At 41.7% G+C, this 26,149-nt stretch overlaps 1 protein-coding gene across 1 annotated transcript; it reads right to left on the bottom strand.

Annotated features, from left to right (window-relative positions):
• Positions 1 to 1,192: 1,192 nt before the first annotated feature.
• Positions 1,193 to 25,812, bottom strand: CUNH14orf180 (chromosome unknown C14orf180 homolog). Its single transcript, XM_025197211.1, has 6 exons — positions 25,789 to 25,812; positions 16,202 to 16,304; positions 14,929 to 15,095; positions 10,717 to 10,843; positions 8,024 to 8,050; positions 1,193 to 3,132 (listed from the first exon to the last, which is right to left on the bottom strand). The coding sequence occupies exons 2-6, from the start codon at positions 16,251 to 16,253 to the stop codon at positions 2,930 to 2,932; spliced, it is 576 nt and encodes a 191-aa protein (XP_025052996.1). The 5' UTR covers positions 16,254 to 16,304; positions 25,789 to 25,812; the 3' UTR covers positions 1,193 to 2,929.
• Between the last annotated feature and the right edge of the window lie 337 nt (positions 25,813 to 26,149).

Genomic DNA, 26,149 nt, shown 5'->3' with positions numbered 1-26,149 from the left:
CTGATTGGCCTCAGGTTTTCTGACTTTAAAGGAGCAGGTCACCCTGAATTAAATTAGTATGACAGGTGAGAGTCTTGGCAATTTGTAGCAAATCACGTTTTTCTTTTACAATCCTGACAATTTTACTGGAGAGGAATACAACCCAACATGGCCTTTTTCATGTAACTGCACAGCACCTTCTTAACTTTCCCAAATTGTGCCTACTAAGGTGTTACTCTTCTTTCAAAATAAACTATTTAACATTAGCAAGAAAAATGCTGCTCGGGATGCACATCTAAAGAGGAAGAGAGAAGAGCAAGTGAACAAGTAAGTGAGTGTATATGACATGTTTTCAAAGGAAATGAGCTGGAATGGGGTATATGGGTGTTCAGGGGAAGGAAGAGAAAGATTGAGAGAGCGGGAGAGGATGGATGAGACATAAAACTTCTGTGTGAAGAGAAAGGAGACTGGGTAAGAACAGAAAGCAAGTATGACCTAGGTGGAGATAAAACAGGTTTGGAAATCAGGATTTTTGGTTTCAATTCCTGGCTCTGTCATTGCCTTGTTTGGTGAATTCAGGAAGATCCATATATTCTCTGAGTCTAATTTTCTCATTGGAAAACAGGAAGATATCAATTTTTCACAAGGTTAGGATTAGGCTGGTATCATTTCCAATGCCTGAAATGCCTTTTGAATTCTGTTTGCCTGAGATTGCTCTGGCCTGTTGCATATCACTGATCTAGAACTTTAGACCAGTTTAGGCATGCTATTAAATGTAGAGTTGATATCTGTTTCCTATCTTTCCTTCCCAATCCATGTATGGGAGCTGCCATTTTTACTTAATCTTCTGATTTGTTTTCTGAAATCCTAAATTATGACATTAATGCATTGGGATGACATAAGGTAGCATGTCACATTTCCAAGACTATTGATGTTACTGAATGTATTTTTTTATTTGCCTGCAGTAGGCTGCCTTGGCATACCAACTGTCTGTTTGGAAAGAGCTCCCTATTTTTAATGTGCTGTTTACATATATTATGGCCTAGGTCCAAAAAAAAAAAAAAGCAGGGGAAAGGACACAGGAGGTCAGAAGGATTATGGCTTATGGGTATTTACCCACTTATCTTATTAAAATACAACTCCATAAGTTTTTTTCAGAAAATACCTAAATGTATTAATGAGTCACTGACACAAAAGTTATAAATCTCTTCTCTTTATTGCTTAAAAAAGGAAACATGGGGGAGAGACATTGGTACAGCATATCCTATTAGGCTGTGACACATGAGTAGTTTGTATAAAAAGTCACAGGGCTGAATCCTTCTCCCTGACTCCTGTGCTGGTGGCTTTTCAGAGGCTTTTGCCTCTAGGCCTATGACAGGCTAAGATGAGCAATAGGTTAGCCATTATGTCACTTCTTCCTATTCTTAAATCTTTGTGCAATAATTTGTTTGACCTCATTTTAATTAAGATGCTGTATGCCTTCCTTATGAGGAAAGGTATCTCTCCTTGTTCACATTTAATTCATGGGAAGTCAGTGGGCTGCTCAGAAAATGATTTGGTGTGGCACTGCTGTGCCACACTGACATTTTTGTCAATCCAAAATTAAAAGTAGGCCAATTACAATACCAGAACACTGGTCTGTGGTCTTGTAAATATTTCTGACCATCTTCTTAGGAGGGTGAATGGGTATTTTTTCCCCCTGCTCCTACAGACTCTCAGATCATCTTTATCTTTCTAAATATAAGCATGTACTTTGTCAGACTTGCTCCTTTAACTTTACTTGACACAAAATTAAGGGAAGAAAAAGCTGGCAATGTGGCTATTTATGTTTATAGAAAATAGAAAGCTGTTGTTCATGGACACAACCTTTTTGGTTTTCCTCTCTTGGATGTAACCCTCCTAACGCTGGGGTCTGCTTGGACACGCACAAAAGGGGAGCGCCATATTTATTGCAGCAGCAGCCTTGAAATAATTCCCTTCAGAGGTATATTACATATGGTATGGTAATAGAGGCCACAAAGATACCATCTACCTCCCTAAACTGTCAATAATTGCATGAGGTAAGGCCTTAAACTGCAATTAAACAGGTCTGGACTAAATGCATGATCTCTGACTAGATACAAGCTGGAAATAAATTGAAGATGTTTGGTGATGTCATAACCTCCTAAGCTCGGCTCATGAGGTTTATGGACTGAATCAAACTCACAGGATGAAACTACTGGCTTGATAATTAACCTGGGATTCAATTCTATTATGTATGATATTAGGCAAATCACTATTTACTGTTTAAATGAGTTTCCATGCTCTCTTTCACACCCATGAGTCAAGTGTAACATTTCCGAGAGATGTCTTTTGTCCATGTAGCAGGCAGCATGAAGGGGAATGAGTCATCTGCCAAGGTTTTACTTGCACTGATTCTACATGTGTTTAAATAGATGGGTTTGTTGAGCCTTCAGCCAGAAGAGCGGCACTGGCTGTCATTCAGCTTTGCTTCAACTTCTCCAAAAACCGCATAAAGGTGAGTTGATGGGGGGGAAAAAAAGAGGTGGGTCTTTTGATTAAGGCCCTGACATGCGATTTAGCATAATGTAGGTACCACTCCAGCCCCTGCTGGGCAGTAAGACCCTCGACATATCAATTAAACCCTTTGTGTTTCTGTTTCTTCTCTCTTTAGTTTATATACCAAGTAGGTCAACAGAGACCTGTTTTTGGTTTGGATCCCTGGATGCTACCATAACTCACACAATAAGAATAATAAAAGGAAAGGAAATCATGTGTCTGTGGGAATAGGAAAGTGCACAACAAGGGCAGGTTTATTATTCTTCCAGGGGAAGACTAATGCATTCTCTGATGTCTGGCTGGAGTGGGCTTTGAACCTTTTCACAGCAATATGTGTTTAGATGCTATCCAAAAGGATCTTTGTCTTGGGCCACACCGACAATGGACACAGTTATTGCCTCATAAACCATGTCCAGCATTTCAGAGCAACATGTCTTATCTGAAGAAAGATGATAACGAGCTGAGATTGAAATTCTTCCACGACTTTGAAATTTTGCTTCACGCTGCTGTAGTACAGACTCACAGCCAGGACGAGTGTGATACAGAGCAAAAGCCACAGGAACGTAGGCAAACCAGTGGATGAACTGTCATGGGCTGAAAAGGATTGGGAAGAGAGAAGAGACTAGGATTATTTTAGTGCCATTTTAACCCTCTCCCAAATTTGACCCCCACTGCTGGCTTTGCTCTGGTTTTCTGGGAGCACCAGGTTAATTGGTGCTTTGGTTCTGAGAACTTATTTCTGCGTCGGCTCTGTGGCAGTGACTCGCACCTCCCTGCAGAAGATACTGAATGGCTATAAAAGATGTGCCCTAATGGCACATTAAAAGGATTTAATTATATACAGTAAGAACAGGATTACCAGAGCTAATGCGTGTTCTCAAATTTCCTTGCGGCAATTATTTTTTTTTTGTAGTTTTAAGCAAAACACTCAGTTAAATACTAGAGAATATTAAGCAATCACTGCTAATTATTTAATGCTTGCAGACATTCCATAGAGAGAGAGGCGGGCACCAGATGACTTGCTTTTTCCTTGTAACACTAGCTCATTGTGGGCCCTGCTAATGAGAAGAAGGGCCCTAGCATCTGAGGGGCAAATTTACAGAGCTTTGGTGATTCTCACCTGTTTCTCATAGTTAAATAAATTAACCCCCTTGGAATGTCCTCTGTTTGCTCTTAAAGGGCATATACTGTAAATATTTTCCCTTGCTTTTATAATCCAGGGAATGATGTCCTGCTTTCTGTTTGCTCTGAGCAACTCCACTGCAGTGTTCTCAGAGGGCTGGGTAGAAATAACTGGGCCAAATGGAAAGTTAGCTTTGAAATTGAATCATCCCCCCTTTTAACCCAAGTGATTGATCCGTTTTCAGGGTCCTGCAGGTTGCTTCCATTAGAAGATTGTTAATGGAGCCAGGTATTACTTTGCAGCATTGCAGTTTGCGTACCAAATCCCTTTTCCCTGAATGCAGTGGGAATCAAACAGGGATACTACATCTCTCTTAGAAATACTTGGCTTGTTGCCGTAGTTTTTCTGTCAGGACCCCACACAATCAGAGTCAACTTTTCCTGAAGCCTTTCTTTGAGTCTCTGCTTTGAATGGTGCTTGCTGTTTCAGCTATTAGTGTTCTCAGAGGAGCCTGGTTCTTTAATTCTAACGTAAGTGTGAAGAAAGCAATCATGCAGCTCTTGTTCCTATCAGTTATAAAGGCATTTAGTCAAACCCATGGCATTTCTGTGGTATATCTTAGCACCACATTGATGGCACCACAAATAAGAGAGGCATGGCATTAGAATCATTACGACATCCCTGCTTCACAGGGAGATAGCTCCTTCTTTACCGCCACTGGCTGGTTAAACTGGCACTATAAGAGGTTGGTAGCATTGGACCATTGGCTAGGATCTGGCCTCGGGTGTCTCGGATACTCTGACTTCTGAAGATACCGAGAAGATGGGGACTTTAGGATGTTTCTCATTCTGCAGAAGTTTTTATGGGCTCATATACCTTGTTGCAAGTAGAGAACAGCATAACAGTCTGCAAAGGAAGTGTACATTCTGCCCTCTGCTGCAGAGTGCAAGGTGAGTGCAGGGATGGGCAGATGTGGGGAAAGGGTTTTGGTGGTAAAAGCTAGAAATGAAGGCACGTGCAGTTTGAATGAATTAAAACCAGAGGCCGTATTACTGCTCAGTTTTGTGAGGTGGGATCACAGGGGTTAATATGATGGGCCAGATCCTGCATGCAAAAGTAGGTTGGTGCAGCTATCCTGAATTTAAGGATTATGACTGCTTCATCCCTACGGTGTTCACCAGTGTAGAGCTGTACAGACGGAGACACTCTGCACCCCAGTAAGGCAGAGAAGAGTTAATCTTATTACACAGGCAAGGGAAGAAAGACTCAGTAAGAGATAGGGCTAGACTCTAATTTGACGGTCTCTTCTGAGTCAGGAGTGAAGCACAGTTGTGCTGCCTCAGGGCTCTCCCCCTTGCTCTGGGAAGGGAGGAAGTTATTTTAACCTTTTTCCTGGAGTCTCTTTGCCCAGCCATATATTCTGGTTGTGAAAGTGGTTCTCTACTGCCAACCCTGTCCCCTCTTGTCCCCATTACTAGGGAAAGGCAGGCAAGAAGCCTCTACTCTCCTTACTGCAGCTGGAGTCACAAGCTAAGTATCACAGAGCACGAGAGTAAGGCAGCAGGACTTTAATGCCATTATTTTTGCCTTAAAGCTTGTATTCAGCAACGACATTCTGCCAGGGTTTGCTGCTTACTGGGCATGTCTACACGAGGAGCTACATTGCTGTAGCAATGAGCTACGGGGATGTAGCATTGGCAGCACTAACTGTGATCCCTGTACAACAGAGAAAGGGCTGGGACCATCTACCCTCAGCACTTTGTCTGGAGCTCACACAGGAAGCCTGTGGAACAATTCAACTCTCCCACCCCTTTGTCTTGTGCTCTAGTCACAAACTCATTCTTCCTTTTCCCTTAATGGGTAAATATGGACTATGTCTCCAAGCATAAGGTCCTTGAGCACATGGTCACTGCAGCGTCTGTATTATTTCATAAAGCACTATGAGCATGAAATGTGCTATATAAAAACCCAATTCATGCCTGCATAAAAACACCCCACTACAGAGTGCAACTATTTGCTTGCCATACACACATAATCAATAAGAAGATAAAAATGTGGTGTGTATTGTTATGGGTAAAGGACCAACATTAGCTGTAACATATTTAAATTAGCTTCTATTACCAGCCCTGGAATATGGAACAGTCGATTAAGCTGTCATACAGCTATACACAGAGGAAGGTAAAAGCCATAAAGCCAAGCAACAAACACATAATAATGTATCAAAAAGTGTGCCGGGAGAAGGTGGAGTGCTAATAGCCAGTCATTTTAAAGCTAACCAGAAGCCAAATCAATGTTTTGTAATAGAGCTGGGTGAATTATTTGTGGCAAATAATTTATTCATTTGAATTTAGCCCTTCTTTCTGCTTGCAAATTATCTGTGAACAGACTTTGATTTTTATAAATTTGTTAGTTATTTGGAATTCTTCTACAAATGGTTTATGCGGACACATTTTAGCCTGTGGATCGCTCACCAGTTGTTCCTACCGCAGCTATCTGCTGTTCAGACTCCAATATTTCAACCATACCATTGGTTTCTTGAATCAGATGGCATTGTCTTTGGCTCTTGATTGGGTAACACACTTCAGTAAAAAGGCAGTGCCATTTTTATCATATTAAAACATTTCGGGGAGCGTATTTCTTTGCTGAATTCATCCGTTTTCTTTCACTCTTTTTTGAAATCCCTAACAGCCCTCCCCTTTCCCCTGACCGCCAATTTATAGTCTTATGCCTGAAGAAGACTCCATAAGAACACTGTGCTTGGTGTAGGGAGGCAGGGGGTTACATTTCAGACAAAAATGTGGATATCTGTTATCCCCTGTTCATGTTGAAAGTCCCCACTCCACGATTATAAAGTTTTAATTAACGAGCAGGAAAAATAGCCTGAAACACAGATGAACCACAGTGCCCAGGTATACTGTATTTTCTGGTATATAAATGCACTCCTGAAAAAGGATAAAATAGTAGGAAAATCTGTTTTGCACAAATGCCATTGAATTTTGATCAACTTTTATTACAAAGATTTCAGAGGCGGGGTTGGGGTTTTTTGTTATATAACATCTGTGTATAAGACATGTTACTTTTAGACTTTGTTCTTAGGAAAATATGCAGCTTATCTATTGGAAAAGACAGACAGATCAAAATAATTGAGATTTATTTAAACTATTTTAAGGCTCAGGTATGTTCACATTACTAAAACTCAGCATACCCTTTTATCATCTGGAAACAGAAAAAAAAAGGGAATAAATCACTGGCTAAATGACGTGTTAGAAACAAATGTTGGAATGATGCTGTAGCTGTGATGGTCCAAGAAATATGCAAGAAGCAAAGATTTTTTTTTTAGTGATATCTTGTATTATACCAACTGACTAGTTGAGAAAGATCTTTGACAAGGACCTGAGGCAGGGTACCTGGTCCTTAAAAGCTTGTCTAAGATGTCTTCCAACTATACAATTGGTCCAATAAAAGATATCACTCTTAAAACTCCCTGCCTCTTGTTAGAAATTTTACATTCTGCGTCTAGCCTGGTAGCTTATATTAATATATTTTCGGGCAACAAAGTAGATGCAGGTTTTTCATTAAGATATGAAAGCCAAGTAGCTAAAGCAAATTGGTGGTTCGCTCTGCTGTTGCTTACACATGTTGAATCTGGTGGCTGGCAGAAGGCTGCTCTGTGACCTGGACTCAGGAAATCTAGTCCTGACATGGCTTTCCCGTGTGGGCTATGGGCACACAAGAACAACTGAGAAGATGGAGCTTAACAGCTGTCTGTGGCTCCATACCCTATCTGTAAAACGGTCTGTCTTGTCCACATTGACTGGAAGTTCTTTAGTAAGGGGGTCTTTCTGACTGTGTATGTAAATGGTGGTTGATAAAAGAAGACTCTGAGGCTGGTTGGGACCTTAAGGAGCTATCATAATGTATTCTTATTAATTGCAGTTAGACACAGGGTTGCTTTACAGACAAAATGGAAAAAACAAATGATTTCCACTACTCCCATTTATCAAAAAATTGCAGATTCAACATGTGTGAGCAACAGCAGACTGAACTCCCATTTTGCTTCAGCTACTTGGCTTTCACATCTTAATGAAAAACCTGCGCCTACTTTGTTGCCCTAAAATATATTAATAAAAGCTCGTGGGATTTAATTCTTGTTTCCACTGGTTGTCTAACTTGATGTGTTATTTAAGAACTGAAGCAGGATCCCTCATGCGTCATACACAGGGGGGAAAAACAGCCCTGCTGATGGTGTGTAATAATGCCGATTCATAGAGTGTATCTGTGCAATTAGTCCCAGCAGCAGTAAAGCAATCTCAGGTTAGTGCCATGGATGACTCACAGTTAAAATGCAGAGCTTCAACTTACCAACCATGTACTCGCAGCAGGAAATACCTAGAAAATAGAATGAAAATGTTCTTACATGCTAAGAAAGGCCTCCTCAGGGTAGCAGAATGAAATGGCAAACAAGTTAGGAAGCCTGGCTGTATTTTGAAATTGTCCATTTGCACAGCTGTGTTGCAGAGATTGGACTATATCCTCTGATAGCCCTTCTAACTTTGGAGCTATGCCAGATGAGGCTCTGACCCACTGAGTGAAATGGGCTGCTTAAAAATTGCGTGTGTGGAAACGTAGAAGCATTTCAGGGTGAAATAGAAAACACACAATGATTGCATAGAATCTAAGGTCCTACGGCTGTCTGGTTTGCAATGGGAAAAGGATTTTTGGATTCTGACAGAAAAGAAACTCCTTATTTGAATAATTTCTAGAATGAAAATGAGATAGACCAGCAGGCTGGGGAAAGAATTTAAGTTTAAAAACAAGTATTGTTGTTATATAGATACATCATCTAGCAACGTCCTGGAACAAAGTATGTTTGGCAAACGTACTGCTAGCACAATCCAGGAGGAAAAGTACAGAGAATGGAAAAATGTCAGTGGTGCCAACAAGCTTTCTCTTACCAGCCTCTAACTGAATTATTTTAACAGTGCTGTATGGACAAACAGCGAGGTAACCTTAATCACAGGCTGTTTGTAATAAAGAATATTAATTATAGGCTTGTAAGTGAAAAGCTGGGAATTTTTCACGTGAGCTAAACAAAGTGGGCCCAATTTTCTTCTCACTTGCTCATCACTGAAAATTACTTATAAATGAGAGGAAAAATTGGGCCCCAGTTGGGCCCCTTCTGAGTTTTGCTGGATGCAATCTGCCTTGTGACAGAACTATATCAGATTTAGGCATCTCTACAGACCTGTGTGTGAGACGGGGGAGGAATAAGTTCTCCACAGACTTGTGCTTCTAAACATTTATGGAGCTTTGGGTCACCTTACTGGGCCTTTTCATGTGATGAGTTCTGGGAAGAGAAACCCCCCAAAGACACCAAACACCAGATCCAAAATCCACCTGCAGTCAACAAGAGCCTTTAGTTAAATTCAGTGGATACTGGATCAGGCCTTAACAATGCATTATTAGGCTGCAGCCATGATGTATTGTGAAACCAGTGAAGACTTGTAGGCTGAATTAGAAATAGATCTTAAATGCCTATATTGCAACTAGAGTTGTTGGGTGTAGCCATGTTGTTCTAAGGACATGGGTACACAAGGTTCTTTGGGTAGATGTGATATCTTTTATTAGACCAACTAAACAGTTGGAAAAGTTGTTCTTTGCAAGCTTTCGGACACAAACAACATTCTTCAGGCATGAGACTCTCCTTATGCCTGAAGAAGGGTGTTTGTGCCTGAAAGCATGCAAAGAACAATTTTTTCCAACTGTTTAGTTGGTCTAATAAAAGATATCACATCTACCCAAAGAACCTTGTCTGCCTGTATTGCAACTTTACCTTCTCCATATTTCCAGTTTCTGTACAGACAGGACAGGAATTGATGATTTATACAAATGTTAGTTATTTGTTATACCTTCATCTCACTGAATGCTCAAGTGTCCTGTAGCATACATTAGTAGGGTAGTACATCAAGGTCAGAGACATCTATTGTGGTGTGAGGTACACAGGATAACCAGTGTGCATGCTAGTCTGTAGGGATAAGGAGACAAAGCGACAGCTTGCCAGCTCAGGTTAAGTCTCCTTTGTGCAGAAAGACAAAAAACGCACTTACACCGAGCCTGAAGGAGTTCCCTTCCCTCTCTCCTCCATGTAGTGGGTAAGCTGGAAGACGCTGGGTTAGAAAGAGGTGTCCAGGTTGCACTGTGCTCTGTCAAACCCAGGTCATTCAAATATTCTCTAGAACAGTGGTTCTCAACCTTTTTTGTACCAGGACCCATTTATAAACATTGATGGCTAATAATGCCCCTCACTCCTGACCCGTTGCCCCCTCACCCTCAGGCCCCAGGCCCCCAGTGTCCCAAGCAGCCCCTTCCAGGCTGAAGCTTGGCCAGTCTACAGGGGAAAAGCCACAGTTTCCCACATTTTCTTCTTTAAAGGAGAATCCATTTTTAAAGTGTGTTGATCCATTTATAAAGTTTATTTGTGACCCTTTTGTATATTCTTGCGACTCACTCTTGGGTCACTTTTGGGTTGAGAAGCACTGTTCTAGGAGACTTCAGGGGGTCAGAGTTAGCTGCTCCAATTTGTGCTTGGGTCTGATTTGCACCTCAGGAAAAATGGATTAGCACTATTTCTGCTGAGGACTGAGTGGAGATCTCTGTTCCAAAATATTGTTCTGCTTAACACTGAGAGCCCAAAGCATACTGCTAACAGATCCTGCTGACGATTGATATGGAAAGATGAGAGGAATAGTAAGGTCACATCTGCGCAGCAGCTGCCTTCTAAATTGGAAGGAGTATAGCTACATCCACTTGGTGCTGTAGTCAAGCTAATTAATAGCACTGACAGTGGTGCTAATTAGCTTGCCTGAAGCACCATGTGGATGCATCTACATTGCTTCTAGTTTCAGAAGGAGCTTGCAAAGAATAGCACAGCATGCCTGAGAGTATCACGGCCAGAAACTGCATATTTTCTGGGTGGGCATGGTTTAAGAATTAGAAAGATAATAGATAATACTGCTCTTGGGAGAGTCTGTGCTGTTTTAGTATCTTAAACATACCGTGTTCGTGGATCTCTTCTGGCTCCTGAAACCGAACTCTTCTCTCGGATTTTCGCTTTTCACCCACAGCTTGGTTCACAGGTGGCCTTTTTCTCAGTATTGAAGGAGGACAGTTACTACAATTTGTCTAAGGAATTGATCCAAACAAAAATGCTGTTATTCAAATTGGAGTGATGCATTCTGAATTAAGCCTTGTATTTTTGCTGGCTTTATTCACAGTGCCCTTCAAAGGACATGACTTGAAACACACCTGTTGTGACACTGTTTACAGTCGAATCATTGTAATATTTACAGAAAAAGCAATCCTGCACTTCCTTCTAGAAGTTTGATCTTTAGCTCTTCTGTAACTGTCATCTCCAGAAGAAACAACCAAATGGAACAAGTTGGTTAAAAATAAAAATCCGGGAACTGTAAGTCTTGTAACAATTGTCTGTTTTGTGACAGACAACAGTTCAAATGGGATAATTCTACGTTTTAAAGTGTTATGTAAAAGGTGCTAGTCTTATGAGGCTAGAAAAACCTAAACATGGCATGAAATACATGCATTGCATGCCCGGGATTTTTTCAAAACATTCTTCCAAGTTAAGGAGATCCATTATAGCTGATCATATAGCATTTTAACAACCGATCCAGTATAGTAGTCCCATGTTTGTGTATCATCCAGATGTATATGATATTGTAACTCATTTACACCTTGATATCACATTTATATTGTCTTTTTGACTTGCTTGAAAACAGTATTCAAGTATAGATTATAGGATCAGACTGTTATAGGTTCCTCCAAATACCAGAGATATGAAAATGTCCTCTTAATAGATTTTAACAATATCCTGATACAGTGTATCAGTGAACTGTTGAGAAGTATATATGACACGCAGACCCTGAGAGAGCTTGAAAACAGATGTAATGTTCTATCATTTGAGAAAGTGTAAATATGGTTACATAGGTTTTCCCTGGTACATTTTTGTGTAAAGCCTATGGTGGTGGCAATGACTTTTTCTTACAAGGATCTAATCACCTCTTCAATCCTTTTGGGAATATTAAATTTTACTCTTGGATAATGTTTGGTGTTCTTTCCTCTTTTTCATCTTGTTTCACTCACCTGTACCCCATGCCCTCTTCTCTTCCTTTGAAGAGGGCAGAAGATTTAACTCTTCTGCCCTTTGCTGCTTGTTTCTTCTGCCTAAAGGGATTTAAACCCACCTCTCACATACATGATCTAGTCAATTAAAGTATGGTGGGACTGGAATAGGACTGTCTCATTCTGTCAGACAGAAGTTTTCTCACTTTCCATGGAATAATTAAATATTTTCTACCAGTCTACAGGCTTGGCCTTTCATCTGGGAGGAGAGAGACTTCCACTTCAGTCCTGATCACAGATCCACAGAAGTTTAGGGCTGGAAGGGACCTCATGAAATCATCAGGTCCAGTGAATACTTAATATAAAATGCTTACACATCCACTGGAGTAGGGGCTGGACACTCCCAAAGGAGTGGCCTAACCATGATACTATCGAATCAGTCTTTCACTTTTCCTCTAGCCAAATAAATATTTAGTTATTCCATGCAGAGTGCAACAGCTTCAACAAGAGAGCATAACAAAGCACTATCCCTAAATGCCCCATGGCTTTTAGAGCACTCATACAGAACATGGGAGTGCAAATCCCCCAAGGTAGAAGATGGAAATGAACCCAGGTCTCCCACATCCTGGGTGAGTGATCTAAGTACTGAGCTCAGATAAAAGAGAAGTTATCGCCACCACCTCCCATTCCTCCTCCTCCTCCTCCTCCAACTGTTTGTGTGGGGCCCAAGCTAGCAGGTATGTTTGAGAGCACCAGCTAGTTTAGGCTCTGCCAGTGAGAGGCAGAGAAATGCCTAGTGTGTGGATTCCAGTGGGGCTTCTCTGCACTGTCACGATTTAGGCAGTTTTGAGCATGCCCAGATGCAGACCTTTAGGCACCTGGGGAAGTTTTCTGCTGAAAATTAGGCCCTGAGAGAATTGGGTGCCTCAGCAACTGAGTGAGGTTCTGAGTATGTAAATGTTGGAAGTAGGTGCTTAAAGAGTCAGTTAGGCTGGGCCTAAGTACCTACGACCATTTGTAGATCCAGTTCTAAGTATTTGGGTATAAACGTGGAACATCAGCTTCCCTATCTTAACTGCACAGATGTGTGGGGTCTATGTTGAACTGGGGTACTTCTGGGGTGGAGTACAAAGGACGCAAGTCTAGGAAGCTGTTAAGTCAGCAGAGACCCCCATGTGAAGCTGTCCAGTGAAACCACGTGGTTGGGAAGAGATGAGGATGGCCCAGGAAAAACCTTCAGCATAGCCTTTAGCAGGGAGGGCAGTGCACTTCATCTCAACACTGTAAAGCAGATGACTGAGAAGAAGAGAGGAGAGTTTATGCCCTGTGCGCTGGCCTTGGAGCAAGAAGGATGATACAACATAAGCAGGTACTTGGTGATATTACTGGATATACATTTGAAAAGCAGGGGTTTCCTGTCAACTGGAAAGGGGCTGGATGGTGTAGACTGTAGATAAATATCTACATATATAAATGTAAATGTCTATATACTCATGAGGCTGTTCTTTTCCTGTCATGCTTGTTGCTTTTCCAGGATCATTTGGGTGTCCATTGTAGAAACCATTTGCAATCTCAAACTCTTGCAAATGGCAATGTTCTTAATCCTTCTTCTGTTGATATGTGGGCAGAAGCCATCAGGAAATGATATAGCTGTAGTGGGATCCCATATATCTCTCTCCAATACAGTTATGGCCTCACTTTATATGTTTTACAAATTAGATCCATTATTCTAGTAATAAAGTGGGATTTTAACATTAGACTTTTCTGCAGATATTATAATAAGATTATTGATAGATTTTTTAGTTGGGAAGGGAGGTGATTTATTGTCCAAGAAGCTTTAAAAGCCCCTTGTCAAATGCTGAAGGCCGGTCATCATTAAATATACATTTCCCAGTCAAAAACCCCAGCAGTGATTGCTGAAAGGGGGTGTTTTATTGTCTCTACTGCATAAATAGCACAAAAGGAGCTTATACTTTTGTTTTCCTGGGGCTATTTATACACTGTGACATGGGTAACTGTTCTGTTTTTGCATTCTTCTGTGTGGCTTGATGAAGTCCCCAGGAAGCAGTATCTTGTACCTGCCCCTTACATACGGGGACATTTGAGTACAGACTTCCCTTGGGGGTTCTGCATGTGCAAATTCCTTCTAATATGATGACCCTTTTTATACCAAAATCTCGTTATATGCAAGGTAAATCCACTCTTATGTGATCACTGTGGTGGAAGCTCACAGTCTGATGCTTTGTGCAGTGCATTGTGGGAGTGACACGCACCCAAATACAGTCTCCTGTGTGGATCTGTGCTCCTCACTCGTCTGCAGCACACATTTCTGCAGTTGTCAACCTCATTATGATAGTGCCCTGTGCTTGTGTGTACTGTGGCTGTTGGCGAGTGCCAAAATTGTCTTGTAAAAGTGGTAGAAATGGGACTGGGGGTCAGTACAGTCGAGGTCTTGGAACGTATCTTTATTTGTTACATTGTAAAGTGGGTTTCCTTTATGCAAATTCGAGTTATGCGCCATTTTCCAGGAATCCGGGTACAGCATAAGGCGAGGGAAACCTGTACTGAGTGGGATGAACAGACTTGATATTAATCTTGCTGACACCACTGCACAATCATTAGTGTCCAGGTGGAGCCACTGGTTTTTAATGCATGGAGGGGATTGAGGCATGTAAGTTGTTCCTTGCTACTTGCATCTCTACTGAAGGGATAGGGAGGGAAAAGTAGCCTCGGCAGGGGGTCTATTGTCTATTCTATTCATGTAGTTGGGGAATGGCCAGGCTGGAGCAGAGCATGGGCAGGGTCTTGGCTCACTCCACCCAATGTGCTGGACCCTGCAACTGAACTGAGATATATGGGGAAGTGCCAGAAAGAGGCCTGGTGTTCTCATTTTCCCTTGGAGAGAAAGTTCTCCTGACTTGTACCAGCTGGGGAACTAGCTCAGTGTTTGCTAAATGCTTGTTTCTTTTCTTCTTTTAAAAGTTATAGCTTTAAACCTTTTGCTTTTTCATTCACAGACAAGAAAGCTGTATTGATACGAGGAAAGAAACTTGGTTTTGATGAGCTGGGATTTTTCACTGACAGCAGTATGTGAATAAAGCTGTATGAAGTGCCTTAGGTATTGGCCTTACCATCTCTCTCCTGTGCACTGGGGTGCCTGCAGGTTCTTCCTCATGCTGCAACACGTCAGCAGCTTCAGGGCTTCTAAAATGATCTGACGATCTGCTCCCTGCTGCCTCCTGCAAGGTTTTCACAGAAGTTGTATCTGGACGTCCTGCCTTGCCTGGTCTCAACACATCTTTGTGGAAGGGAAAAAAGAAAGGGTTTTTCTTCAAACTCGGCTCATATTACTATAGCCAGAGAGGTGCCAGAGGTTTTTGCTACCAGGGCTTGTCCAGGAAGTTACCTAGAAGCTCCCAGAGGGCCCTGAGCACCCCTAAGGCACAAGCTTGCAAATAACCTTTCATTTAAAAATGTTTTCATGCTAATTTTGGGGAGTGATAGCAACAGGGGATAGATTCAGACTCTTGAAGCAGCCCTAAAGAACAGCTGATGCAAAGACTGCGCTGCTCCCAGGATCAGTTTGTGCCGGCAGCAATTACTAACCGCACCTCGCTGCGACCTAAGCTGTTCTGACCAGCAAATGGAGGTTGCTGGAGCTGAAGGTTCACCATTCTCCATCTGCTCCAGACAAATTGCCATGCTTACTACTTATACCTCTGTACTCAGAGGCACAACTGGGCAGTTGTGCACCCTGGGCAGCAGCAGTGCAAAGGATAGCAGCTGTTATCAGGTTGCTGCCAATGGCAGCTGCTATTTTGGTGCCCGCTGAAGTCAGCAACTAGGGCTGGTGCCCTGGTATCCCCTACTTAGTTACATTACTGCCCATAGTAGCATAGGCAATATATGTGTGTAAGGGTGTCCTTTATTCCCTCTTTAGTTTTGCATGGTGCATCATCCAAGTCACAGTCCAGCATTAAGTGGGAGAGCTAGCAGGAAAATGGGTGCTTTTCCTGTGAAATGTATCAACGAAAACAGAACTGTTTTCGTGTTTGGTCATTTTTTTCTGGGAACATTTTTGGGAGGTTTTCTGGGGGAGGGAGGTGGGGAAGGGGAGGCAATACCTGAATTAAATATCTTCTGTTTTTCAGGGAAGGAAAACTGACTTTTTTGGTTTAAAAATATGCATTTCAATGCCACCACCCTCCAAATTGAACAGAAACGATTTATTGCACAAAGACATCACATGAATTGAACATTAGTTTCCTATCCTAACAAGTTTTGAAGAACTATCAAGCAGTTTCCATAGGCGAAGGTTTCATGTTGTCGTTCCCATGCTTTTATTGACAGATGTTTGTTTCATTGATAGCAGTAGCTGCAAAGGTTTAAAGAAGTAGAGGTTACCTGGGTACTTGCATTCCAGCATGAAAAGATCCTCTGAATTTAAAAATCTCATAACAGCGTTGGATCCATTCCTTCTAAATGCTTTTGATTTTAGTTTAACCACCTAAAAGTGAATATACATTAGGTATCAAATACAGTCTAATATATGAGACGAATGATTTCATTAAAGTAATGGTGGTGAGCTATATTAGGAATCAGACACAGCTTAATATATGAGATGAACAATTTAATTAAAATACCTGTAGTGAACTTTTAAAGGGAACTTGAGGGAAGAGGGAATGTTAAAATATTGGGACAATACTTCTGTAAAGTCTGGAGTATCTTGGATAACCAGGCCAACCTATTTTAAGTAGTTTTTCTCTCTAAGCTTTGATCTCGTCTCATGCAACATGCATTAGTAATAAAGCTGAACAAATATTTCATAAATGAATAATTTATTTGATGACTGCTTTTTGCTAATTGTCTGCAAATAGTTTTTGATGGTTGAATACTAGCAACAAATTGGTTGCAAGCAGTAGAGAGACAAAGAATTATTCACAGCGATTACCCTCTGTATAACTCTGAATAAGCTTACAAAAATCACAAAATGCTCTGTCAAAACAAAATGAAAACATTCAGCTAGTGATGGTGGATTTGCACAGCACTGATTTCTATAGGAACGCCAACATATACTTCACCATCATTTCCTGTGTTAAGAAGAAAAGAGAACTTTGGCAGCTCAGATCCCACTGTAGCTGACTTCATATGGCCTGCACTGTATATGCAAATAGGTCTTTACAAGAAAACTGGGTCTAAGTGTTTGCTCAGCAGAAAAACAACACAAAACAGAAGCAAAATGTGATTGACTTTGCAGTGAATAACCGTGAACAGTCTACACAAAGGAACTGACTGCACATACAATACTTTCCTGCAATACTCCAATGGAAGACGTCTAGGAAATAAACATAACCCGATAAAACAATTTTACGCTCAGAGGATAGCAGTGTAACCGTATGAACTCTTTTTCCATTTCCTCCTGCAGGAATAAATATTTTAGACAAGCAAAGTACTTTGTAAATGATGCCTTTGTGGGGATTCGTCTGGCCTGGTTCAATTATTTCGAAACCTAGCAATTTTCTCATATCATTGAATCTGGTTTTATTGCAAATAGGGTCATAGAAATAGTCAGTCATTGTGATAATGGACTTAGTTTATCTTAACTATTAACACTTCCAGTAGGTTTACACACACGTATGTATGCAATATTTATGTATATGCACAGTACATATATATTAATAATGAAGTAACTTTATCTTGAACAATCTGAAGACAAAATCACGTAATAGCATACAGTTAAGAGTGCAGTTGTAACTGGAAGCAGCATATCAGTATAACAGAAAAGAAAGGGACTAAATAAATTAGTAGAGAGTCTTCCATATCTCCTTCAACTTCCAGCGTGTCAAATGATCCTTTGTTCAAAATTCCACCTTTCATGGTTCTGTGTACACTTGGTTAATAATTTAGTCACACATCTGTTTGCTGCCAGGTGAGTTTTGTGTTTGTTAATGTGATTTCTTGCCCCCCGCAACCTCCCAGAGCTACGTATGCATCAAGAAAAAAGTGCCCCAGAGTAAAAAAATGACACTGAAAGTGCCCGAACCCTCTTTAGCCTCTGGAGAAACAAATCCAGTGCTGAAAGATGTGGGACACCTTATAAATATATAATAGGGGATAGGTCCCTCCCAGTGACACCTGCCAGAAGGGACACCCTGCCCAGACATCCTAAAGGTGAATTTTTGTGGGTCTGTTATGACCAGAAGAGCAAAGTAAAGCTTTCATGTGGATAGTACAGCTATTTTCATGGAGATATTCTTTTATTTTTAAAGCAAAAACAAAGCATAGTAGAGGCTGATGAAATGTAGAGAGAGTCCACTAAAATTTAAAACTAGGCTACAGTGGTTGCATCTACACGAGACATGGACTGTACGGTAGCTCTGACTACTGCGCTGTAGCGTTGCATGGCAGGAAGCACGATGCAACGCTACTATGCAGTAGTCTCGGGCTACTGTGCAGTCAGAGTCACAAAAAAGACATTCCTTGGCATGACTGCACAGTAACTCTGGTTACTGCGCGGTTATTTAGTACTTGTTTATATGAGTACTAAATGACCGCGCAGTAACGACTGTGCAGTCAGCGTCTCATGTAGATGTGGTCTGTGAGTCCAGCTGGGAGATCAGCTTTCCATCATTTCAAAGTACATATGCCTTAATTCTATAGGTACTTAGAGACTTGTTGTATCAGGAGGCCAGCTGTCCTCCACAAAGGAAAGGAAAATGAAGGAATATGCTTTCCATGAAGAACCTGCCAGGCCATACTTATCCCTGGGAACCTAGATGCCTTTTACCCTATGTACTGCTAATCTGTTGTGAATGTTTTAATTATGGAATAGGTCTATATATTATCCTTCGGTCCATGTGTTAAACTCCCTTCAGTGTCCATGGTATGGACTGAGGATCTACCTGTGGATTGAGGGTGACATGTAAACTGCTCTTTGCAGATGTCAGATGAAACATTTTAACAGCAAATATAGTAGTTCCACATGAATCATTGTCATAAAAGTTTCTAACTGAAGACAGGATGTTGCCTTGAACCTATGCCAAAGCAGTCGAGAAGCAACATTTTCTTTCTTGGTTTATAGTCTTGGCTTTTACTCTACAGGGCAAATCTGTACTTCAGGCTCACAGAAACGTCACTAGCTTGTAGAAGGGATCCACCTGACGCCGATTTTTAATGAATGTGGTCTCTTTCACTGATGTTCCTTTCTGTGTAGTTAGTAAAAATGGTCTTGGAATATTCAAGAGGATAGGCAATGACATATATATATGAATTTTTGTGAATTCATATATATACGAATATATATCAAGCTCATTTCAGTAGCCCAGATAGATTACATGTATAATATTATATATATAATATGAAATAGTGTGCAAACGTTTTGTAACTAAGAAAGCTCATTTCAGTAGCCCAGATACATTATATATGTAATGTCTTTGGGCCACTGAAATGAGCTTTCTTAGTTACAAAATGTTTTGCACATCTATTTCATAACTGAAGTATTGGGAACACCATCATGCTGTTATTTATGATCCAGAGTGCATTTTTAGATTGAAATGTCCCACAAATGACTAGATATATTTCAGCTGATGTTTTCCCTGCCATTCTGTTTATCTTATCCCTGGGCTCTAAAATGTAAAATATGTATTGATCGAATAAGAGTTACCAGGTAACTGAATGCTAATAACTGCTGTTTGCCCATTGTTTCCATATCAGTCAGTCCTACCGATCCAAACGTAGAAGATGAACAGAGCCACATCTAGTGAGGTCATTCAGAGTGACCTTTTATCTCTCAGTTGGCGTACTTTAGGAATTACGTTAGCCGTAACGGGACCTCTTGCTAAAGCATCCTGGAGTGTGGTTAACTGAAATATTACTACCAGCAATAGTGCTAAACAGAACAATCTTAGTGCTAAGGGTGGGGGGAGGAAACAAGAGTGTGAAAAGAGAAATTCTGGAAACAGCAAAATATATTTCCTTTAATGGAGTTCAATTTGGGCAGAAATTGCTTTTTTTTCTTTATTTTTTATACCTAATTTTCCAAAATGAGATTCAGCTTGATGAAGATGCATGCTAATACCAGCTTAGGAAATATTCTGAACCATCAGGGGATAAAGGCCTGATCTAACTCCCAGTGAAATCAAAACCCCTCTTATTGAACTCAGCAGATAGTGGATCTGAACCTAAGTGGGTTTGAGAAGATTGGAACTCCTTAGTGCCTAAATTGATCCTGCATATACTAGAGGGCAGCAAATTAGATTAGTTTTGTGGTTTTAATGTGGAAGGAAAAAGGTCACCGGAATTTGAAGCTTGTACAGAAAGGCATCTCGCTCTGAGATGAGTTAATAGCATTAATGCAACTGGATTTGAACAGTGGAATTCAGTTTTGCATACCACACTGGAGAGAAATTAGATGAGAGGAGCTAGAACATGATTACATGGCTGGATGGGTTGATGACAGAACAGGCTGAGTAAATAAAGTACACATAACTTGGTAAGGGTGGGGGGCTGTGGTAACAGTTTACAGGATGCAAAGGATGTTAAAAACAGGAACCAAATTCTCTTTTCTCTAATGGGGTTATATTAGTGTAAATCTGCAGTGCAAGTCAAGACTTTCTTCTGGATTTGCACTCTGATAACTCACCCCAAACTGTGGAGGAGGATTATCAGCATGACACAGATGGGTATGACTAGGAGTAATGGGTAAATGGTCAAAAGTGCCCAAGTATGTTGGGAACCTAATTTCTATTAACTTTCAATGTTACTCAGTGAAACATTGACGATTTAGGAGGCACATTAGGAAGTATTAGGCATCCATGGAAAATTAATCTGTTTGTACAAAGGTTTTTTGGAGCTTAAAAATTTGCTTTCATTCCTGAACAGAACATAGTTTGGATTTATCAATATATTTTTTGCATATGAATGGAAGGGGGTTTAACTTCCTACAAAACAGTCAAAGCTTTGGTAGTTGGGGCTCTTATTTGTGATATGTCCAACTCTTTGCACTGCGTGATTTGGGGCAGACACCTGGGTATGCCATAGTCCAGGCAATTGACTTCACAATTAGAATATTGGCTCCTGACTTCTTACCAGAAATCTCACCCTGGCCTGAGAAACATTTTAGTCAACATTGATACATTTTCTATAAAACATTTAACTTTCAAGGAAATGACTTTTTGAGGTGGAAAAATGTCAGAAAATATTCAGTTAGCAGTAATGTGTAAGGTTTTCAAGCAGTCTCCTAAAGCAGCGATTCTCAACCTTTTGCACCTTATGTCCCACCAACCATTGGTCCCCAAACCCTGGCCCCACCATGATAAATGATGAGCCGGCGGGGGGAGAGCATCCTCCCCTGGCATGCAGTGTCAGAAGCACTGACAGTGAACCCAGAGGTGCCCGCCGCTTCTCCGTGTCCCACCTAGATGACCTTTGTGTCCTACCAGTGGGATGCGTCCCACTGGTTGAGAAACACTGTCCTAAAGGACATAGTAGAAAACACCCAACTGGTGGCCTGTAAAATTAGACTTGGCTAAACACTAATAATGAATGAATGAATGAGGTCAGAAAGGCAATGTTTTGAGGAACAAAGGGCAGGGCTACACTGGAAGCCCTGCTATTCTGGCCAATAGTCAGCCAACAGAAGAAACCAGGAAAGTTGGTGCACTATAGAGCAGCTCCTTGGTTCCTTTAAGTTTGATCTCTGCTGGCTGAATATGATCTGTTTGAGTGATGGCCAACCTTTTTGGCAGGTGAGCCACAAGTTAAGCTGTGCACCCTCTATGTGTGCCATTCTAATCCCCACCTCCTCAGAGGTGCACCTGATAGGATTTACACCTTGGTGCACTGGCATGAAGGGAGGGGGCTCAAGACTTCAGCGGCAGCTGCACAAAGTAGAGCAGGAGTAGGCCACTGCTGCAAAAGAAAGTGTCATCCCAGAGACACAGGTTGACATTTTATGCTGGCCCTGCAACTGGTGGAGTTTTACATGGCAAGCAAGGCTCCAGAGCCCTGAATTCAGCAGTAGCTATAGGGCCAGGGAAGGGTTATCCTGACTCTTGGTGGTGACACCTCACACCTTTCATAGTAGTGTCCTGCTCCTGCTGTGGTCCATGAAACCTTTGGCCTCCATTCCAGTGCCTCCCTTTACTGTGACTGGGTCTTGCATGCTTCATACAGCAGCTGATGCCCCACGTGTGGCATGCATGCCATGGATTGGCCACCTCCTGGTCTATCTGAGGGAGGAGATGAGCTAATAGGGCTTGGGGGTTTTTTGGGTCAGAAACTCAGATGTACCACTGTGGCTACATGGGAATTTTTAGACAAGGCAGCAGCCTGCAAGTGTGCAGAGCTGCTACGACGGGGATGTCGTCATCATAAGATATTCTCTCTCCCATGTAAGGAGCATTTTTGGAAGAAGGAGCATGAAACTGCATTGCTCTTGTAGCTGCTAGCATGGTTTCTTGGGGCAGAGTGGCAAAAATTAGAATTTCTTTTGGGGTGTTCTAACTTACACCAGGAGCCAGGAGGCCCCAGGCTGTCTCCCACATTAGGCAGTTATGGAGGGGGTGTAAGTCTTTTTATCAAACCTTGCCTTCTGCCAGAACTGTCTCTAGCTTCACATTCTGTGATTCTGCCTAAATGATCACCAACACAGTGAAGCTGAAATGTGTATTCCTTTATGCTGTTATTTTCTTGTGCTGCTTTATCATCTACCGCCTGGATAATGTCAAAGCCAGGAAATAAGACATCACTTTGCTGTGATAAGAAGTTGTGTTAACTTTCCTGATGGACACCCCTGCTGTTCCAACGCAAAGAGCTATTACTGAGGGATGCTGCATGACTGATTTCCAGGAAAGCTGCCTTGTGTTTGAATGAGATAAATTTTTACCCACAAGTCCTTCTGGGTTACGTTTTCAAGAGACTGAATTAACTGAGTACACTGAGCGCCCCATTCCACAGCACTCCCATAGCAGGGCTGTTGTCAATTATAGTGGGAGTTCTGTGTGAGGGACACTGGTAAGACTGAGCCCTATAATTGTAATCAATGTGACTAATTAGATCTGCATCATTAGGCAAAACTTTGTTTGTATGCACATTTTTTGGACCAAACTCTATTCCCACTTACACCCATGTAACACTAGTATAGTCACGGGACATTTGCAAGTGTGTGGGAGCAGAATTTAGCATGCTCTGTGCCAGTGAACTCATTTATACGGATAAAAAACGGATTATTTCCAGAAGTTGAGGGTAACATTTCTTTTTGGACAAGGGGCTGCCACCCTACTCTTGCACTGGCCCTACATTCTTGGGCCAAATGCCAGTTGATTCACCACATTATAAGGCCTCTCCAAATTAGATGTCCTTGTTATGCTCCGATTATATGGTTATCATCACTGATGAACTGCCAGCAGTTTAACAATGTGCTACCTCAAAAGTTTCTTGCCTTGTCTCCATTCCCTGGATAGAAACTTCTCTCCGATAACGCACGTGCAAAGTCTCCCTTGGCTCCACATTCTCCTCTGTTTTCCCTGATGTGAATTCCTCCCCAACCCACTGTGCTCTCTGCAAAGAAATACAGCTTCTACCTTCATGTCCAATCTCTTGACTCATCCTGTTGTCTTCTCAGTTTTACTGAGGGATTTCTCTACCTGGCAGGTGATTCTTACAGGTGCAGGAGTGGAGGCAGGTTCATTTTCTGCAGGTCTAGTTTACATCAGTTATGACTGGCAAATTGTCTGGCTGAGGGTGGCTAGTTGGGTGAAGTGCACTCTGGTAATGTTCAAGTGCTTGGGTGGGGAATATTCACTTCAGTTCTTGAGACGGTCAGTTCTCTCCTGACTGCTAGAAGTTTTCCCTAGCTAGGGTGGGGAAACTGGTGTCCCCAAGCTGATAGGAGACTGAGTTCCTTGAAAGGAGGACAGTGCTTTTAGGTCAAATACTATGCCATCTCTTCAGACTCTGGGCAAGGTCTGTACAGGAGGTGGGTCTGTACAGGTGGCACAGGTGGCGGGTCTGTACAGGTGGTACAGGTGGCGGGTGTCATGGAAAACGTAGTAAGCACTGGGCCAGGGGATCGGATACAGGATGTTTTTCTGCAGTCCTTACTGCAGAACGAACATTTCGTCCCTCCGGCACCTTTCTTTCACTGGAAACCGTGCTGAGCCCTACCCTCAAACTATGTAGTCATACCCTTGAATGCTCACCAAAGGTTAACTAGCCACTTCTAGGTCTCAAGACAGCAGTAGGGACCAGCTTCTGATCTTGATAATCTCCTTTTATGTCACTGAACCAGTGCAAAGGGATCTTAAATGAACCCCCTGGAGGCTGAGGGTTTTTCAAGTGTAGGAGGCACACTGCTGGCTCTACATCACCTTTTCCCAGGAACTGGGTCAGGGCTAGACTGGAAAGGGTGGAGACAGCATGTCTGATATTTTGAGCAATCCTCAGGCGACAGAAGGAACCACAGACACTGGTGTAGATAGAGCAGCCTTTGGTTCCTCTAAGTTACACAAAGAAGCATCTTGAGCGCTGCTTGCTGCAACACTGGAAACACATTTGCCGACTAAGTTTGTCCATCCCTCCAGTTGTGTCCAGTGTATGATCTATTTAGCTGAGCTCTGGTCCTACAAGTCTATCCTACAGCATGACTATTTTGGAAATGGCTACTCATGCATTAAACGTAAGTTGTTAGCCATGTTAGCCTGAAGTGAAGCAGGAGGCAAGGCAGGGTGGCACCTTAGTGGCAAACTGATGAATAGAGGCATAAGCTTCCATAGGTAAAATTATGGATGTATTATGCATAAATTTAAAAACAAACAAACAAAAAAACCTGAGCATGCAAACAAGAACAAATGGCATTGAGAGGTAAGCTGCTCTGCATTTATCATGGGGTAAGAAGGTGCGGATGCGCTGATGACATGCTATATGTTCACCGCCTAGCTCTTCTTACAAGTAATACTAAACAAACCTTCCAAGTCGCATGTTTTATTAACACCCCGGTAGTTTTGAAGTCCTCATTGCCACCTTTTACTCCAAAAAAAGAATATTTGAGTCAGAAATGTGATTGGACAGCTCAGTGCTTTGTAAGAAGCAACTGGAAGATACTTAGAGCACCTGGAAATGGCCCTATGATTATGACATGAAACTTTCCAGCTTTTCCAGCTAAGCTGCTAAGGCTTTTTTCTGTACAAAATGTGACACTCGATATGAAATGTTATTAACCCCATTGGTTGCATCAACTTTGCAGCAAAATGACATTCAGAGAATGAGGTTATCACATTATTTTCATCCGAGATTTGGTTTTAACACTCCCATCATAGCTTACTACAACAACAACAATCACATAATGTTAGTGCCTGCACACCTTGATCAAGAACGTGGCACTAGAGGCTTTATAGCAGTGAGTCTCAGCCAGGGTGATATGGCACCCTGGGATGTCTTGAAGATCATTTTAAGGTGCTGTGAAGTTCTGTCCAGTAGCACTATTAACTATTAAGTGTTTGCACACTTAGGAGTGCTACACATGAAACACAAGATAAACCCAGAGATTTCAACTGGGAATCTATAGTATCCACAACATAATGACCTGTTGTGGGCTTTCCCAGTTCTTTGCAATAAAAAAGAAATTGCTGTTATTTTTTCTATTGTCAAAAAATGACTGAAAACGAAGAGCTGGCACTTTCTGAGGGGCTCCTTGAGTCTAAAGGAGGGGAGGGGGGAGGAGGAGGAGGAGGAGGAGGAGGTGCCTTGTGTCTAAAAAAGGTTGAGAACCACCGCTTTATAAACATAGCTAGAGAGACAGTCCCTGCCTGGGAAAATTTATAAACAAAGGTGCTATGTAGCTATACATCTGGCTGACAGCGAACATACAACACACTGAAGAATCAACTAAAGAGCTGCAATATTTTAGAAATCTGGGTTAAGCCGTTTTATGCCTTAGCTATTCATTGCAGTGGCCTGTTCAGCACAAAAGCTCACAATCTCTTTAGACATACCTGTTGCTCATGATGAAAAGTGTAAGCAGCATCTCAGACTGACATGTCTAGCGTGGAAGGCCTGGTTAGAAAATCCTTCATCAGAGCAGCAGCTGTCTCCTTCTCCTTGGACAAAGTTCTTTAAAGCTTGTCAGAGATGCTGTAATCAGACTAGGTCATCAAACCCAGTCCTCCTGAGGACTGGAAATAGGATCCAGAGATGAGCATTCAACGGCATGGGCAAGGTCTAAAACACTAAAGTTTCCATTGAAATTAAATGAAGGGACTTTAATTGCTGTGAGAGAAAAGCGAGGCAATAATGGAAGAGCCCGAAAGCTTTCAAACTCCCTCTGAAATGACGTTAGCTGCAAGAAAGAAATCT

Source organism: Alligator sinensis, unplaced genomic scaffold, assembly GCF_000455745.1.
Source record: "Alligator sinensis unplaced genomic scaffold, ASM45574v1 scaffold85_1, whole genome shotgun sequence".
Lineage (NCBI taxonomy): Eukaryota > Metazoa > Chordata > Crocodylia > Alligatoridae > Alligator > Alligator sinensis.
The sequence above is the reverse complement of the archived record's forward strand: the minus strand, read 5'-3'. Positions and strand labels throughout refer to the sequence as shown.